General features: G+C 40.6%; 1 protein-coding gene across 4 annotated transcripts in view; it reads left to right on the top strand.

The window, feature by feature from the left end:
* LOC108696075 (protein FAM13C) overlaps positions 1–19,262 on the top strand; it is a 176,589-nt gene that overhangs the window by 113,621 nt on the left and 43,706 nt on the right. For all 4 annotated transcript variants that reach the window (XM_041570199.1, XM_041570201.1, XM_018225077.2 and 1 more), the window contains one exon: positions 7,633–7,745. In XM_041570199.1, coding sequence (XP_041426133.1) covers positions 7,633–7,745 — 113 coding nt within the window. The remainder of the gene's footprint in view (positions 1–7,632; positions 7,746–19,262) is intronic.

The raw sequence follows: 19,262 nt of genomic DNA, 5'->3' as shown, positions 1-19,262 counted from the left end.
ATCCAGAATGCTCAGGACCTGGGGTTTCTGAATAATGGATCCTTCCATAATTTAGATCTTCATACTTTAAGTCTACTAGAAAATCATGTAAACATTAAATAAACCCTGGTTTTGCTTCCAATAAGAATTAATTATATCTTAGTTGGGATCAAATACAAGCTACAGTTTTATTATTACAGAGAAAAAGGGAATCATTTTTAGAAATTTGGACTATTTGGATAAAATGGAGTTTATGGGAGACAGCCTTTCCGTAATTCTGAACTTTCTGGATAACGGGTTTCCGGATAACGGATCCCACCCCTGTATTTAGGTTACTGGCTTTAGATTTCTACAGCTGTGCATGATGTCTCCCACATACACATGAAGATGCAAAACGTGCTGCCGTTGATCCCAAAGCAATAATTTTTATTGGGACTCACCATTCCACCTTTATACACCAATGACTCCTTAATGGTTACCCCCTTTTTCCATGTACAGGATAGAAATAAATAGCACATCGGGACAAATAAATCCTTTTCATTTTGGCCTTATGGACCATTAATGAAGAAAGAGCCAATAATAGGGAAGGGTCAATACACAAAGTATATGCACATTCTTTTTATTTGATTGACTCTTTTGAAATTGGTTCATTAAAGGGATAAATGCCTGGGTCCAGCAGCTGCACCCTTCATATTGATATAAATAGGATTCGGAAGGGCTCACAGCTGTGCTCTCATTTACTCTTTACTGCACATACAACGCCCAATCTGATCCGTCAGTGCCCAACCGGTAGTTTGTGTTCGGAGGGAAGAAGCTGCTGATTTAGAGCTTATTAAACACAAATTCCTTTTTCAAACACTTTGGCACCCGATAAATGGAGTTAATTAAAGGGGCTGAGAGGCGGCACCAATGCTGAGTTCTGAATTTCCCCTTTTAGTAGGATGGAGGCAGTGGTATGATCATTTGCACTTGTTTATCATTTTTTATGGTTTTTGATTTAAATGTTTTTATTGTGCAGCTCTCAGAATTGGAACGCTAACAGCTATCTGGTTTCTAGGGACGGACTAGCATAGCAACCAGGCAGCTTCGGGGAGATCAGAATAGAAGAAGGTGGCATGAATACAAATATAATCAATAAGAATTAAACTTACCATAAAATGAAAGCCTTGCTGTTAGTGATGGGCGAATTTCTGTGTTTTGCTTCGCTAAAAAATTTGCGAATTTCCAGCAAAATTCACGAAACGGCGAATAGTTCACAAAACGCGAATTTAGATGCCAGCGTCAGTTCGCATGGTTTCAAAATTGACGCCGGCGACAATTCAGACACCGGCAACAATTTGGCTTGCATTAAATTAGGGATTGCACCGAATCCACTATTTGGGATTCTGCCGAATTTCCAAATCCTTGGTGAAAGATTTGGCCGAATACCGAACCGAATCGTAATTTGTGTATGCAAATTAGGGGCAGGAAAGAAAAAAGTTGAAAAAAATCTTCTTTTGTGATGAGAAGTCACGTGATTTCCCTACCTGCCCCTAATTTACATATGCAAATTAGGATTCGGTTTGGCCAGGCACAAGGATTCGGCCAAATCCGAATCCTGCTGAAAAGGGCCGAATCCTGGACGAATTCCAAACCGAAGCCTGGATTTGGTGCATCCCTACATTAAAGTCAATGGTGTCGAAACACAGAAATTTGCCACGAATTCGCGTCTGGCGAATAAATTGTTTTTGTTGCCGGGGTCAGTGACCCTGATGACTAGCATTTTCAGTTGCAGGCCTGAAGAATAGGAAGAAAAATTAAGACGAAGAGGCCCATCCATAACATTTTGGGATTACATAACTGCTGTAGGTAAATGTGAAGGACAGTTGAACCTCTGAGCTGGTACAGGTATGGGACCTGCTAACCAGAATGCTCGGGACCTGAGATTTTCCGGATAACAGATCTTTCTGTAATCTGGATCTTCATACCTTAAGTCTATAAAATCAAGTAAACATTAAATAAACCCAATAGGCTGGTTTTGCTTCCAATAAGGATTAATTATATCTTAGTTGGGATCAAGTACAAGCTACTGTTTTATTATTACACAGAAAAAGGAAATCATTTTTAAAAATGTAGATTATTTGGATAAAATGGAGTCTATGAGAGATGTCATTTGGAGCTTTCTGGATAACAGGTTGGCAGATAACAGATCCCACACCTATACAGTAGGATTTGGGTATTCGTCTGAATCATGTCATTAGAAATTCAACAGGGCCGGAACAACCTGTAGCCAGTCTGTACTTTGACAGAGCTACACCAGCAACACAAACACCCACACTGTTTATAGTAACAATGCAAATGTGCTCCAGTCTAGTAACCCATAGCAACCAGATATGTGCTTTCATTACGCCAACGACACTAGAATGAAAACGGGCTGTGTACAATGGAGTCCATTAGTGATGGGCGAATTTCTTCTGTTTCGATTTGCCGAAAAATTTACGAATTTCCAGCGAAATTCGCGAAACGGCAAAAAATTTGCGAAACTCAAATTTTGACGCCAGCATTAAAGTCAATGGGCATCTGAATAGTGTTGATGGGCGATGGTTTTGACATGAGCGCCTTTTCCGACGCGCGTACAAATTTTTTTAATGCCGACCAATTTTTGTGGGAGTTTCTCGAATTTATTCACCAGCGGTGAAATGCAGAAATTCGCTGCAAATTTGCGCCTGCCGAATTTATTTGCCCATCACTAGAGTCCATTCATCTAACTTGTTTTCATACATTCCCAGTTTTCATACTGGGGTTTGCTGATCATCTAGTGGGGCATTTACTAAGCTGGAATTGAAGGGGATGCAAACCCAGAAATAAACCTTGGCTTTATGAAAAAAAAAAAATAGAATTCAGCTTCCCAGAATAAATTCACTACAAAATGTCCAAATTTATTTGTAAATGTATTTGCTGTTGAGAGTCTTTCTGCACTGGCGGTTCTGGCTTTTGAATGTAACAGAAGCCAGCTGATTAACAGCTCTTGCGATGAGATGGAATCTGATATTCCGAAAGGCTTCATTACACTGTTATCTGAAAACTTTTGTTATTGCTGACCGGTCAGGCTGGTTCATCTTCCGTATTTTGTAGCATGTGAATATGTGATGTGCATGTGAAAGTGAAAGCAAAAAGGAGTGCTAGCCCAGGAACACCTCCCTTCTCATGTCCGGGCTGGTTGATTTTGGATATAAAAGTGATCTGCTGGGCATATATGTTCATTAGTTTATTGGCTTCGGAGCAGGAGCATCTGCAGAGGCAAATACCATATAGCACCGACTCAGCGGGGGGATCAATGGAATTATGGGTGTCCTGGGAGAAGCAGTTGGAGAATCCTATGCTTGAGCCCTTCCATCATCAGTGCTGCTTGGTGAGGTGAGCTGGACCAAAAAACTTTGATTTACCCTATTAGTCCTGATTTCAGTTCCAGTACCAAACCTTAGCCTATTTGCATGCTGATACTTAGAAGCCTTTTATCATGGAAAATCAGGGATTGGAGGGCAATATCCAAGGAACCCTTCTCTTTTTAGGCCGGACGCTATAATGAACCCTAAATCTTTGCCTTCTGTATTAGTCAATATTTGGGTTTCCACCTGTCCATTACTTCACTGATTCAATTCAATAACGGGCGCAGGCATCACTTCGCTATCGAAGGAGATAGACTCTATCGTTGCTTCCCACACTAACGCCAGGCAAATTTTTTGCTCTGGTAAATGGACGTAACTCCGCAAGTTCACTAAGATGCGGATTTTACTGAGCGTTACCTCTTGCGCCAGACTTGCCTTTGCCACCTCAGACCAGGCGAAGTGCAATGGAGTGGATAGTACATCTTCAATTTTTTGTTGAAAAATTTTCTAAGTCCCAAAAAAACACGGGCGTCTTTTCCTTTTTTCAGGGTGATAGGCTGCAAGAGACCGTAAATTTCCTAACATAGGGAACATAAACTATACACTGGGCTCAATATAAAAACTTTATTTTATTAAGGTTCCCTGGTTCCCTTGTGTAGTGTAATTTATTTGCTGCAACATATAAGTCCATTCAACTTTAACTTCCCGCCGTAAGCAAATTAGCCCATCTAGCGCAACTTCGCTTCGCTTGGCGAAGTAATACTAGTGCAACTTCGCCAGCGTTCGGCACCCTGGACGCAACTCACATTTTAGGGAATTAGCGTTGTCCTGGCGAATTTACGCCTGGCGAAGTGTTGTGAAGTGGGCAAAGAGGTCTCTAGTGAATTTGCGCCGATTAGGGAATTTGCCAATTGTCTCAGGGGGCCCCCACACCCCTCTAGTTATGAGGTCAGGTCCTCCAAAGAATACCCACACCTCAACCCCCTCTCCCACCTCTACTCATACTTCGTTATCTACTTTGCGGCCACAATTGGGAGGGGAGTGGGGGGCAGTTCTGGGACCATGAGGCCCTGGGCCCACCAGGTCTGACACTGCTGAAGTCACCCATTTATGCCCTCTATCCCCATAACTACAATATAATATAAATATATTCTTCTCCTATATTGGCATATTATGTATAATGTAACTACGGAAGTCATGAGAGTAAAAGTAGACTCATAATGGGGCTCATTTATAAACACTGGGCAAATTTGCCCATGGGCACTTACCTATAGCAACCAATCAGTGATTAGCTTTTTGAAACCAGCTGCAAGTAGAACAATGAATGCAGCAATCTGATTGGTTGCCATGGGTTACTGCCCATGGGCAAATTTGTCCAGTGTTGATAATTTACCCATAAATTTTGTCATTCTTTTGCCCCCATCCCTTGATCACCCTCCCACCCAGTGACTATTCTGAAGGCATTTTAAAGGACATGTCAATAAAAAAATTGGCCTAATAAAAGTAACAACCGGGAGTTAGGCAAAAGCTGCTTTCAGTAGTAGTATTACATTTACAAATAATTTTTAAAGCACTCATTTATAATAAATTCATATGGGAAAGTTGCTTATAATTGTGTTTTCTTTTATTAGGCAAAAAAAAATTTTTTTGGGTTGACATGTCCATGTCGGGTATATATCATTTATTACACTTGGGTGTTTGGGGGTTTGGTTTGGAGGCAAGAAAAATCGAAGAAAGAACAGGGCTGTCCGACACTCAAACGGATCCACAGGACCAGAAAGGTTTTAAGTTAAAATATATATTTATTTTACAAAGTTAAAAATGTATACTTGCATCTCCATCCGCTCTATGCGTTTCGTACCCACCCTGCGCGTTAGCCCATGATTAAGTGCCCTGGTGGATACGACACGCATAGAGCAGATGGAGATGCAAGTATACATTTTCAACTTTGTAAAATAAAGATGTATTTTAACTTAAAACCTTTCTGGTCCTGTGGATCTGTTTGAGTGTCGGACAGCCCTGTTCTTTCTTCGATTTTTCTGCCGTGCCGCTCCCTAAAGCTGGGGGTCTGGGGCTGGTGCACCACAACCACATCTACTACTCGGTGAGATATTTACAATATATTCTGGGGCATCTTGTCTCTCTAAACATTGGTTTGCAGGCCCCCAAGGTACAGGACCAACTCAGTTTCAGCCCTTGTAACATTCTCCCATGTGAAACATAACAGCTTTACTGTACTGTATCCATTTCCTTTAATCCCCCTCCATTTCCCCAAAGAGTATATATGATATTATTTAAATGGAAAGTGTTACTGCAAAACAATTCCTCTTGTATCTGATGCACAGAACAAAACCACAAGGCAATACTTTATTTCAATGTAAGAAATTGTATTGATTTCTCTGCTCGAATATTTATTTTGTTTTCACCATCCCTCCTGGCTTTCCAATGGATTTACAGACAGTTCTTTAAAGGAACAATAATCCTGCCGGGATTTTATTTCTCATGCACAAGTAAGACATCAATGTGGTATTTGTGGTGCATCATTGCTAGGGTTTGTATTTGACTTTATAGGGGATTTTGTCTGTGCAATACAGTGTTTCTCATTTCAGTTTTTCTTCCTCCAACTTCCTCCTCTTTGCAAATAAATATTAGCTGGTCACCTCCTCCCCAAACATAGACGTCTGCCCTAATGCATCTTACAGTGCAGTTTCTATACAGTCTAGTATAGTTGTGATGGGCAAATAAATTTGCCTGGTGCTAATTCGCTGCAAATTTCCGGATTTCGCTGCCGGTGAATAAATTCTCGAAACTGCAGCGAAAATTTGGCACTGAAAAATCCACTGCGTCATAAAAATGTTGGCGCACATCACAATAGTCACACGCATAAAAATTGTCACACGTCAAAATTATTCGGACACCCATTAACTTCAATGCATTTGGACAAAATAGGCGCGCGGGCGTCGAAATTGACGCGCATCAAAATAATTTTGACAGCCATTGACAAATTCACCCATCACTATAGTACAGTGTTGGATTAGGACACCAGACGGCCACCCCAAAATTTTAGACCAGGGACCCACTCTCAGTACTATTATTCTTCCTCTTCTCAACCTCTATTCTTTACATACTATAATCTATTATTCCATTTATTTAGCCTCTCATACAAATAGGGAATGGCCATGAAATAGGCCAAATGTTTAGCAGCATGAGGGACCACTGACACCTGGGCCAACCGGAAGTTTTCCTGGTATTCTATTGGGCCAGTCCGACAATGGTCTAGTGTTAAATTACATTCCCTGTGTCCTTCCTATCTGAAAAAATAGTTCCTGGATCCATACAGTAGGAGCTTTAAAATTTCAGTGCCCTTCTTAAAGGGAAATTAAAGCCTATATATTATATACTAAATTTAATGCAACAGCCCAGAGGTCCAGCAGCCGTATAACAGTAACGATCCAGGCAGTTAAAGTTTCCCCATTTTGATTGGCAGTGTCAGCGGCACTGCACATGCTCAGTATGCTTTTGGCTGCTGTCGAGAAGCTAAGATTGGGGGTCAGGGAAAAACATGAAAATATTATCAAAAGTGGGGTTAAATCTGTCATAGAAGCTAATGCTACAGGGCTGATTATTCATCAATCCTGAGGCAGACTGCACTCATTTCTATGCTGCCATGTAATGTAAATCTGTATTAATTACTAATTAGCCGTGCATTGTAAATATTTTATTGTATAAATTCTGTATGGGACCTGTTATGCACAATGCTCGGGACCTGGGGTTTTCTGGATAATGGATCTTTCCGTAATTTACATCTTCATACCATAAATCTACTAGAAAATCATGTAAACATTAAATAAACCCAATAGGCTGGTTTTGCTTCCAATAAGGATTAATTATATCTTAGTTGGGATCAAGGACGAGCTACTGTTTTATTATTACAGAGAAAAATGAAATCATTTTAAAAAATTTGGATTATTTAATTATAATGAAGTCTATGGGAGACGGCCTTTCTGTAAGCTTTCTGGATAACGGATTTCCGGATAACGGATCCCATACCTGTATTTAAGTTTTAGATAACTGACAGCAGCCATTCCCTATGTGCACTTGGACTATTCTCCTTGCTGTATTTAGGTTGTATCTGGAGTAATTCTTTCGTTCCCGGTCTGTAGAAGCCTTGAGCCTTTTCACAAGGGATCACTTTACACCAGTGGAACAATGAACATTTATTTTTCAGTGGTTCTTGTATCACAAAGCTCTAATTCTTCCGTTAAATTGCTGTTTGTTCCTGCAGGAAAGTGAGAATGTAATCCAATGCCTTGCCGAGAGTTGGCCAACAAAGGGACTGGCGTCTCATGATCATCCTCACCATGTTCCCCTGAGAGGCGCAGCCGAGTATCCGGCAAGGTGAGTGCGGTGACTGTAGCCTTTGTACTATGCTGGGATGGTTGGTTGTAGACAAGGACAAAGTGGGTTGAATCAGTTTGGTTTACGGGGTTCCAGCAGGAACAGCCAACCAGTCTCTACTAACAGCAACTGTGTACAAAGGAAAAACAAAGACACTCTCCTTTGTCACACAGGGTTACATTTGGTGGAATGGGCTGCAACTGTAGTATAGTGTGTATAGTAAGGCAAGAGGAAGGCCTGCAACTGCTGTGTATTAGTGTATATAATAAGCCAAGATTGTGTCCAAGGAAGGAGTTGTATTTGTGTGACAATGTGCTTTGTACGGAAGTGTCATGGGAAAGGGCTCCAGTTATAGGATAGGGGTTTAGCAATGCAAAATTGGTTTAGGGAATGGAGTGTACTTGTGGGGGAGTGTATATAGTAATTTAGCTTGGTGCCAGGCAAAGGAACTACCAGTTGTTGAATAGTGTGTCTATTAAAGGAGTTGTTCACCTTTGGATTAAAGGAGAACTAAACCCTAAAAATGAATAGTGCTAAAAATGCCATATTTTATATAGTGAACTTATTGCACCAGCCTTAAGTTTCAGCTTGTCAATAGCAGCAATGATCCAGGACTTCAAACTTGTCACAGGGGGTCACCATCTTGGAAAGTGTCTGTGACACTCACATGCTCAGTGGGCTCTGATTGGCTGTTGAGAAGCTAAGCTTAGGGCTCGTCACTAATTATCCAGCAGAAAATGAGCTTCCCTGGCTGTAATATAAGCTGATGCTACAGGTTTGCTGATTATTAAATTCTGATGCTAATTGCACTGGTTTCTGTGCTGCCATGTAGTAATTATCTGTATTAATTACTAATCAGCCTTATATTGTGACATTTCTATTCTATGTGTACTGTATATTGTGAGTGGGTCCCTAAGCTCAGTAAGTGACAGCAGCACAGAGCATGTGCAGTGAATCAGCAGAAAAGAAGATGGGGAGCTACTGGGGCATCTTTGGAGACACAGATCTTTACTGCTAAAGGGCCGTGGTTGCCTTGGGCTGATACAGAAGCACAAAACATAATGTATAACATTTATAGCCTATTTCTATAGTTTAACTGTCCTTGTCCTTTAACTATTAATATGATGTAGATAGAGATATTTTGAGACAATTAATAATTGTTTTTTATTTTTTATTATTTATGGTTATTTAGCATTTTATTCAGCAGCTCCCCAGTTTGCAATTTCAGCCATCTGGTTGCTAGGGTCCAAATTACCCTATCAAGCATGCACTGATTTGAGCATCAATGGAATATGATTTGCAGAGGGCCTGAATAGAAAGACTGGTGTTGCCCTGCCTGTTATTCTAAGGACAGTCCAGAGTTTGCAAAGTGGGAGGGGCTTAATGGAAAGTCAGTGGGGGTCATTTATCAACACTGGGCAAATTTGCCCATGGGCAGTTACCCATGGCAACCAATCAAATCACAGCATTCATTGTTCTACTTGCAGCTGGCTTCAAAAAGCTAATCAGTGATTGGTTGCTATAGGTAACTGCCCATGGGCAAATTTGCCCAGTGTTGATAAATGACCCCAAGTGAGTTTGTGGGTTGCATTGAATAAAATGGACCATTTAGAGCTTTGACATAATAGCAAAGTATGAATATCTCTGCATTTGGCAGAGAAAATATTTGCAAAAAACTGTTTTGCAAATTGTGAATTAAATTTACTCGCGCTCTGGCCGCAAACACCCACCTCATTTGCGGATATTTGTGCGCAATTCAAATTTGCAAAAACAGAATAGACGGCACAGCAGCGCAATATTTCAGCTTTCAGGAAAAAAACACGGGAGATACAACCATTTGCGAATAAATATGCATTGCGCAAACTTTGTCAGTGGGATGATGGGAGGACTGCAGTAAGGACATCACTTCCCCCAAAGTCCATTGTGTTGTTGGGAGCCCATGGCAGATGTTCCCTATATAAATGTGCCCTTACCACCTAAGCATAAACCATTTCTGTTTATATTATAGACATGCTGATGGGAGTAAGTTTTAGTATGTGTGGTCCTTTAAGATATTATCAGAATTATTTGCTCTGTGCATGGAGATCCCAGCCCTGTACACAAACAGTCTCCAGGAGCAGCAGACACAACTGTATATATTGTATAAAGCTGAGCTCTGCCCAGTGCTACCAGTTGTCTCCCCATGTCCCAGAGAGAGAGAAGCACCCAGACCCTCATGCCCACTGCCTGTAAGTACCACCATGCGTCTCATATCATTACCCACAGCTGAGCACATTGCAAACCAGAGATTTAACAGAACAGCTTAGCTGTATGTCTGCCAATCATCTATTTCTCAGCTGGGCACTCGCTCTCCTTCTCCCACTCAGTGCCCCTCCGTGGGCCGGGGGTCTGGCACATTATAGAGTTCCTTTGTATTAGTGGGTTAGAGAGACTCCATTATAATAACAAGTGTTTGTGCAGATTATGTGTAATGTTGTATAATCCTTACTGTTTATGGTGCGGGGCAGGAACTTTATTCATTGCACTCAGAATCCCTACTAATGTGCTAATTTATGGCACCGAGAATGCTGGCACAGCTGTACAGCAAAATCTCTATGGAATATAGTATTTATGTCTGTACAAACGGAGTACCAGGTGCCAAGTGTGGGGAGGTAGAGACCTTTAAAAGAACAGTTCAGTGTACAAATAAAACCTGTGTAAATAGATAGTATGTGCAAAATAAAAAAAGTTTTCTAATATAGTCAGTGAGCCAAAAATATAATGTATAAAGGCTGGAGTGAGCGGATATCTAACAGAACAGAATTTAACTTCCTGCTTTTCAGCTCTCTAACTCTGAGTTAACGTGGCCATACACTGAGAGATCTGCTGGTTTGGAGATGTTGCCAAAAGAGCGGATCTTTCCCCGATATGCGATGGTGGGTGATATTGGGCTGATTGTAGGCCCTAGAGTCCAACGATTGGATCATAACTGGCGGTCGGATCACGGTCGGATTGCGGGACCACATCAACAAACAGATGTGGCTGCGATCCAACAGGAATTTTAGTCCTGGCCGACTTTCGGGGAAGCCCGTCAGAGGGCCCCATACACGAGCCAATAATCTTCAGACTGTCTGCAGCTTTTATCTTCCTGTGTTTGGCCACCTTTAGTAGGTGACTATAAGGGGGCCCACATGGGACATAACTGTTCAGTGAGTTTGCAATTGAGCCTCAGCATTCAGCTCAGATTGAAAAGCAACAGTTATGAACATGTTCCCCTGTCTCAAGTCCCTGATCGGTTACTGCCTGGTAACCAATCAGTGGAAAGCAAGAGAGCTGCAAAGCAGGAAGTAGTGGCTATTATGTTACACATCCAGTTTTTTGGCTAACTAACTATATTGAATTTTTTTTATTTATCTATTTACCCAGTTTTTATTTTTATACTGAACAATTCCTTTAAAAAGTTGTGTTTCTGGCTACTTCTGCAAAAACCCTACTAGTTCCACCCATCTTCCTGCTGCCTCCTTTCCCAGGCTGTGCAGGACAGGAACAAATCAGCAGCTAGGCTGACCTGATAGGGAACTGAAGCCTGTCCTTGCTTGTGTGACTGCAGGGCTGTGATTGGCTGTCCTCCTCCTATTGGGCTTCTGTCAGGGACCATAAAGACACACCCACCCCTTATTTAAAACATGGACAGTGACTGTAGCAGATCTATAGGGAGCTCCAATAAAGGGGGCATTTTTGAAGATAATATTAATTAACAGCCAAAAGTAAAATCAGCACCATAATAGTATTCATTATTGCTTACAAAATTAGGGTTTTTTTATTTATCCTTTATGTCTCCTTTAACATGATTTCTAGCAACAGTGCAGGTGCAAGTGCATATACGTCAGTTCCATACATATGTATTGATTGCCTATTGCCAATATCTAGTGATGGGCGAATTTCTCCCGAAAAATTAAGAAAAATCGTGAAATTCAAACTTTTTCACGAAAAAATTGTGCAGATTTGATGTTTTCACACAAAAATCATGAAATTAGAGGGATTCCACTCAAAAATCTTGAAATTTGAAGGATTTCACTCAAAAATCGTGAAAATCGGAAGTTTCACTCAAAAATCGTGAAATTTGAAGGTTTTCACATAAAAAATCTTGAAATTTGAAAGATTTCACTCAAAAATCGTGAAAATCGTATGTTTCACTCAAAAACCGTGAAATTTGAAGGTTTTCACTAAAAAATCATGAAAATCGGACATTTTCACAGAAAATAACGTGAAAATCGGAAATTGACGCCGGCGAATTTTCACACAGAAATTTGCTGCAAATTTGTGCCGGGCGAATTTATTCGCCCATCACTACCATTATCCAAAAGCCCAATTAACTTCATGTGGGCAACCAACTCTGTTCTTAGTACTGGTCTCTTTTACTATCGTGAGCTTGAATAAGGAATGGGATAGGGGCTCTAGTCACCTTCACGTCCAACTTAATATAGGGGTCTCGCCCTTGGGCTGTGGTTTAGAAGTTATATTTAATTAAACATTTCACTGCTGATCCAGGCAGATATCAGGTTACCTGATTGGGATTACAAGTTTACTACATTTAGATTCCAATGGGCCCAAGAGCGACTTGCCGTCTCCGACATTGACTAGTCTTTATTGACACAGTTGTACCATTTGCTGCCATTAGACAAATACCAGAAAACTGAAAAGCGACTGACCCTGATACTAACCAGTGTGGAACAACATTAGGAATTAACGGCTAATTCCAATGGGAGGGTCGGGAGACTCGGGACACTAAGGAATAAATGGATATGTGCGTTAGATTCCATACATTCCGGGGATGTGGATTTAAATCTCATCAAATGGCAATTTTCATGGCTCCCAGAGTTCCCATTCTCCACCTGGAAGTCTTATCTGCAATAATCCGACACCGGTGAGCAGAAATACTAATTGCTAATTTGCACTGTAATTGCTGTTTCTAGATCTCCCTCCTCAGTAAATGTAAATTCCCTTTTTTTGTTAAAATACCACACGCCAAGTGCTGAGTCTGGAAACAATAAACTTGTATATTGTGCTGGCAGAAAGAAGGGGACAGGGACCTTTGTGTTTTGGGGGCCTAATAACAGGCTGCATTGTGCCAGGGCAGATAATACAGCACAAGCCAAGAGCCACATCTTACCATTCTCTCTAGGTAGTACAGTTGCCTATGATTAAGTGTCCCTGTGTGACACGAAACGCGTCAGGCGTTATTTTTTAGATGTGATGTAAAATAAAGTATCATATTTTTAATATACAATTTTTGGCTCTTGGAATCTATTTTCGTTGGATGTTCCAGATTGGTGCCTGCCTAATGCGGTTTGTTAATAGTTAGTACAGTTGCTCATGACTTTTCTATATACAGTCATATGAAAAAGTTTGGGAACCCCTCTTAATTCTTTGGTGTTTTGTTCATCATTGGCTGCGCTTTCAAAGTAGCAACTTCCTTTTAATATACAACATGCTTTATGGAAACAGTAGTATTTCAGCAGTGACATAAAGTTTATTGGATTAACAGAAAATGTGCATCATAACAAAATTTGACAGGTGCGTAAATGTTGGCTTAGTTGAGCCTCCTTTTGCAAATGTAACAGCCTCTAGACGCCTCCTATAGCCTTTGATGAGTGTCTGGATTCTGGATAGTCTTCTGGATAGTCTTGTTGGAATAAATATCCAACCCCTGCGTAACTTTAACTTTGTGGCTGATGCTTGAACATTATCCTGAAGAATTTGTTGATATTGGGTTGAATTCATCCGACCCTCGACTTTAACAAGGGCCCCAGTCCCTGAACTATCCCCACAGCCACACAGCATGATGGAACCTCCACCAAATGTGACAGTAGGTAGCAGGTGTTTTTTTTGGAATGCGGTGTTCTTCTTCCGCCATGCAAAGAGCTTTTTGTTGTGATCAAATAATAATTGTCTCATTACTCCAAAGCACTTTGTTCCAAAATGACTGTGGCTTGTCTAAATGAGCTTTTACATACAACAAGCGACTCTGTTTGTGTTTGTGTGAGTGCAGAAAGGGCTTCTTTCTCATCCTCCTGCCATACACATGTTCTTTGTGCAAATGGCGCTGAATTGGAGAACGATGTACAGACACCCCATGTGCAGCAAGATGTTCTTGCAGGTCTTTGGAGATGATCTTTGGGTTGTCTGTAACCATTCTCACAATCCTCTGCATATGCCGCTCCTGTATTTTTCTTGGCCTGCCAGACCTGGGTTTTACAGCAACTGTGCCTGTGGCCTTCCATTTCCTGATTACATTCCTTACAGTTGGAACTGACAGTTTAAACCTTTGTTTTTTTTTGTAGCCTTCCCCTAAACCATGATACTGAACAATCTTTGTTTTCAGATCTTTTGAGAGTTGCTTTGAGGATCCCATGCTGTCACTCTTCAGAGGAGAGTCAAACAGAAGCACAACTTGCAATTGGTCACCTTAAATACCTTTCCTCATGATTGGACACGCCTGTTTATGAAGTTCAAGGTTTAATGAGCCAATCCAACCAATTTGGTGTTGCCATTAATCAGTATTGAGCAGTTAAGTGCAATCAAACATTTTTGCACAGTCAGTTTTTCACATTTGTTTTAATTTCATGCAACTGAATACTGCTTCACTATAAGGGGCTGATTCACTAAATTCGAGTGAAGGATTCGAAGTAAAAAAACTTCGAATTTCGAAGGTTTTTTTGGGCTACTTCGACCATCGAATGGGCTACTTCGACCTTCGACTACGACTTCGAATCGAAGGATTCAAAGTAAAAATCGTTCAACTATTCGACCATTCGATAGTCGAAGTACTGTCTCTTTAAAAAAAACTTCGACCCCCTAGTTCGGCAGATAAAAGCTACCGAAGTCAATGTTAGCCTATGGGGAAGGTCCCCATAGGCTTGCCTAAGTTTTTTTGATCGAAGGATATTCCTTCGATCGTTGGATTAAAATCCTTCGAATCATTCGATTCGAAGGATTTAATCGGTCGATCGAAGGAATAATCCTTCGATCGTTCGATCGAATTTTCTGCGCTAAATCCTTCGACTTTGATATTCGAAGTCGAAGGATTTCAATTCCTAGTCGAATATCAAGGGTTAATTAGCCCTCGATATCCGACCCATAGTGAATCAGCCCCTAAATCTCTGTTTAGAAAACACCCAGTACTCAGATGTTCCTCGGAAATGAAAGACATCCCACTGTTATCTTTTTTGTTGAAAGTGGAGTAAATTATTATGCAGGCTGAGAGGGGTTCCCAAAACTTTTCATATGACTCTAAGTGATTATCTTACCAAAAGGTTATAGAATGGGGGTGTGGGAGTTCCATTACATACAGTGTAATATTTTAACAAATGTTTAATTCTATTAATAAAACAGTATTATGCTATGGAATTTCTGCATTCCTATGTTGGAGCATAACGGAACTGCTGAGGAGAAGGGGAGAACATTGGTTATTACAGACAGTGGGGTATATTTATCAAAGAGTGAAGTTACTAGTGAAGTTCCGCCACTAGAGTGAAATTCCGCCACTCTCCATTCATTTCTATGGGATTTTTATAAGCGTATTTATCAAAGGGTGAACTTTCACTTTCACCCATTGATAGATACACCTTTCAAAATCCCATAGAAATGAATTGAGAGCTGCGGAATTTCACTCTAGTGGTGGAACTTCACTCTTTGATAAATTTACCCCAATGACTAAAACTGTTGGCTAAATCTGGTGGAATCCTTCTGGAATAAATATATATCCATGTTTGGAGGAATTAATGGTTCTTGAAAGAGGAACATATACAAAACATCTTTTGCGTTCTGGAGTAGGAACTGTTTTTTTTTAAAGGGGAACTTACGCAATATAAATTTTGCTATTTTTCCATTTCCAACACATGGTGTGAACTGAAAAATCCAAACTTACTACACCATATTATTGTTTTGTTGCTTGTTTTCTCTTATGCCATAGGCACTGATCCACTTTTTTATACTTGTGGGAGTTTCATGTCTTATGAAATGGATAGTGGGTGAAAGTTGGTCAATATGGCCGGGCGTCAATTCCAAATAATATTACCTTGGGTGCCAATACCACTTGACCCGCACAGTGTTGGAATGCTCTACCTGTTAATTCAATACCATTTCAGGTATCAGGTTCTGTACAGTCCATATGCCCACTTGCTGAGGGCCAAATCAATTATCAAGAATCCAAAATTGCTGTAGCACACTGAGCCTCTTCTTGAGGCTAGATAAAGAGCCGAGTGTGGCCTGAAACATTGCCAGAATGAATGTCTACTTTTGAGCCAATAAAGCGTTTTTTGCACCAACAATTTTGGATTCAATACCACCACACCACCTCCCATAGCCCCCCTGTAGATATCTAATACTTTGCAAGAAATCAATAAAAAGAATGGCCTAAATGCTCCCAGTATCTGATACCATATGTCCATAACTACATACGTAGCACAATTCAGCAGGAACAGCCCCCCTAGTTTTGTTCATAGGGGCAAATTTACTTACCTGCGAAAATTCGCCAGTGCTGGCTTCACGCACATCGCAACACTTCACCAGTTTTAAATTCGCCTGGACAATGCTAATTCACGAAGATCCGAAGTTGTGCACAGGGTACCGAACGCTTGCGAAGTTGCGCTAGTGAAAATACGATCAGCAGTTCAAAGTTGCGTTATCGTTGGCTAATTAGCAAACGGCGTGCAGTTAAAGTACAATGGCCATATATACTGCAGCAAATACATTACACTACACAAGGCCAGGGAACCTTAATAAAATTATATTGAGTTGTTATAATACCCTACACATGTTATCAAATGTAGGGGGGAAGGAGGATACCCCGAAAAACTTTTTCGATCTTTTTCAGCCTATCAAAAGGAAAAGGACGTCAGCTTTTTTTGGGACTTAGGGACAAATTTTCAACAAAATTTCAAGTAAGTCCTATCTACTCCATTGCACTTTGCCTGGTCTGAGGTGGCGAAGGCAAGTCTGGCGATAGAGGTAACGGTCAGTAAAATCAAAAATATAGAGAATTTGCGTAGTAACGCTCTTTCGCCAGAGTGAAAATTCGGCTGGTGTTAGAGTGCGAAGCTGCGCCAGAGTCTATCTCCTTCGCTAGCGCAATTGCGCCAGCGACCATTAGTAAATCAGCCACTTCGCCCTTTAGTAAATTTGCCCCATAGACTCCACAATTGAAGCTTCTTCTGCGCAAAGAACATATCTTTAGATGAGCCACAATAGTGCAAGCTATAAGACTATATTTATTCTGTAGAATGTTTTACCATACCTGGTCTAGAAGCTCTCTTGTTAATGTAGGATAGCAGCTGCCATATTAGCTTGGTGTGACATCACTTCCTGCCTGAGTTTTACAGCAGGGAGAGGAGGAGGGAGGGTGGAAGAGAGAGAAAGGAGCAAACTGGGCATGCTCAAGCCCTGGCCCTGGAGGTTTATGCTGAAAACAGGAAGTCTGATACAGAAGCTCATGAGTACACAATAGAAGGAAAGAAATGTGGTGTTTCTTTTGACAGAGGACTCAGAGCAGCATTACTTGAGGGTTTACTGGTGTATTTATATAGACCGTTCTGATAAAGCTTATTTAATTGTATCCTTTCCTTCTCCTTTAATTACAGTGGTTATAACCAGCATTGCTTGCAAGACTTGTTGGAGTTGTTTGTACATACAAGTTACATCACATTGTAAGAATCTAATGTGAAGCTGAATAACACAGAGAGAATTCTGTTTGTGGCCTGTCACTCCTAAAGAGCATTTCTCATTCTGACTAGAAAGAGAAACTGATACACTCTGGTAACATATAATACCAGCTTGTGTTTAACCCCCAGCACAAATGAATCAATTCTATTTATTATCCCTTTGTAGCCATAGATACAGATACTTATTATTAACACCAGAGTTGTCCTAATGGGCATCCAGGCATTAGCAATTGCCCTGCACATGATGGGACCTTCGGAGAAGAGGTTAGAGGCAGAAATATTGTTGTACAGATCAATATCAATATCAATTTATTGCTTGACTGCGCAGGAAGTGCACCAGCAGCTCCTATACTAGCAGTAAAGATAATAGTCTCTGGGAAGGGAGTGTGACTGTGGGATAGCAGGTATAGTAGGGAGAGATGGTGCCTATAGTAACAGTGGATAATAGTCTCTGGGAAGGGAGTGTGACTGTGGGATAGCAGGTATAGTAGGGAGAGATGGTGTCTATAGTAACAGTGGATAATAGTCTCTGGGAAGGGAGTGTGACTGTGGGATAGAAGGTATAGTAGGGAGAGATGGTGTCTATAGTAACAGTGGATAATAGTCTCTGGGAAGGGAGTGTGACTGTGGGATAGCAGGTATAGTAGGGAGAGATGGTGCCTATAGTAACAGTGGATAATAGTCTCTGGGAAGGGAGTGTGGCTGTGGGATAGCAGGTATAGTAGGGAGAGATGGTGCCTATAGTAACAGTGGATAATAGTCTCTGGGAAGGGAGTGTGACTGTGGGATAGCAGGTATAGTAGAAATAGCCTGTTGTAAAAATTGATATTTGGGGGTAGATTAATGTCTCTGTGTGATTCTGACAGATGATTGGATTTAATAGCAATTAATGGTAATTTAGAGCTTACTTTTCCTAGTTATTATCTATCAACCTTCCATTACATAGCAAGTGACAGCTCCCTGTCATTCTGGTCACTAATGGTACATAGTGTTAGTGCTATTTTGGACAATAGCTCGTTCACAGTCCCCTCTCCCTTACTGATAGTAATTGGGTGCTGTCACTTACTCAGGAAGGAGATGGCAGGCAATGGAATTTTCCAACAAGCCTATAATAAAAGATGTCAGAGAGCTTCAATGGCAAGTACCAAGCACATTCTTGTGGTTTGTCTCCCACACAAGCTATTAATAAGTGGCCGGTCAATAAGTGCACAATCTATTTACTTATGGCTGGATACGCTGTGGTCTAGGAATTAATCCCAAGTTTATGCAAATTGACTTTGATTACTATGAAGTTGGAAAGAATGTAATAAAGTACCGCCAGTTGCAAAATATGAGGATATTAGAAGTTACCTCGGAGTTCCATGACCTGTATAAAAACACTCGGCCTTGTGTTTTTATATGGTCATGAAACTCCTTGGTAACTTATAATATCCTTATATTTTACAAGAGGGGGTACTTTATTCACTATATATATATATAGTGAATAAAGTACCCCCTCTTGTAAAATATAAGGATACTATAAGTCACCGAGGAGTTTCATGACCATATAAAAACACGAGGCCGAAGGCCGAGTGTTTTTATACAGGTCTTGGAACTCCGAGGTTACTTCTAATATCCACATATTTTATAACTGGGGGTACATTATTTATTATAATACACAAGTTTCAATGAGTCATGTGACAGAAATGACATCAGAACTCACCGTTTATAACTGATGACATCAGAACTCACAGTTTATAAGGATATAATTTACAGGATATTCATGGCTTTTGTGTATTATATATATATATTATAAATTTTATCCTTATAAACGGTG

Source organism: Xenopus laevis, chromosome 7L, assembly GCF_017654675.1.
Source record: "Xenopus laevis strain J_2021 chromosome 7L, Xenopus_laevis_v10.1, whole genome shotgun sequence".
In the NCBI taxonomy this organism is placed as follows: Eukaryota; Metazoa; Chordata; class Amphibia; order Anura; family Pipidae; genus Xenopus; species Xenopus laevis.
Note: the sequence above shows the minus strand (reverse complement) of the source record. Positions and strands in the feature narration are given on the sequence as shown.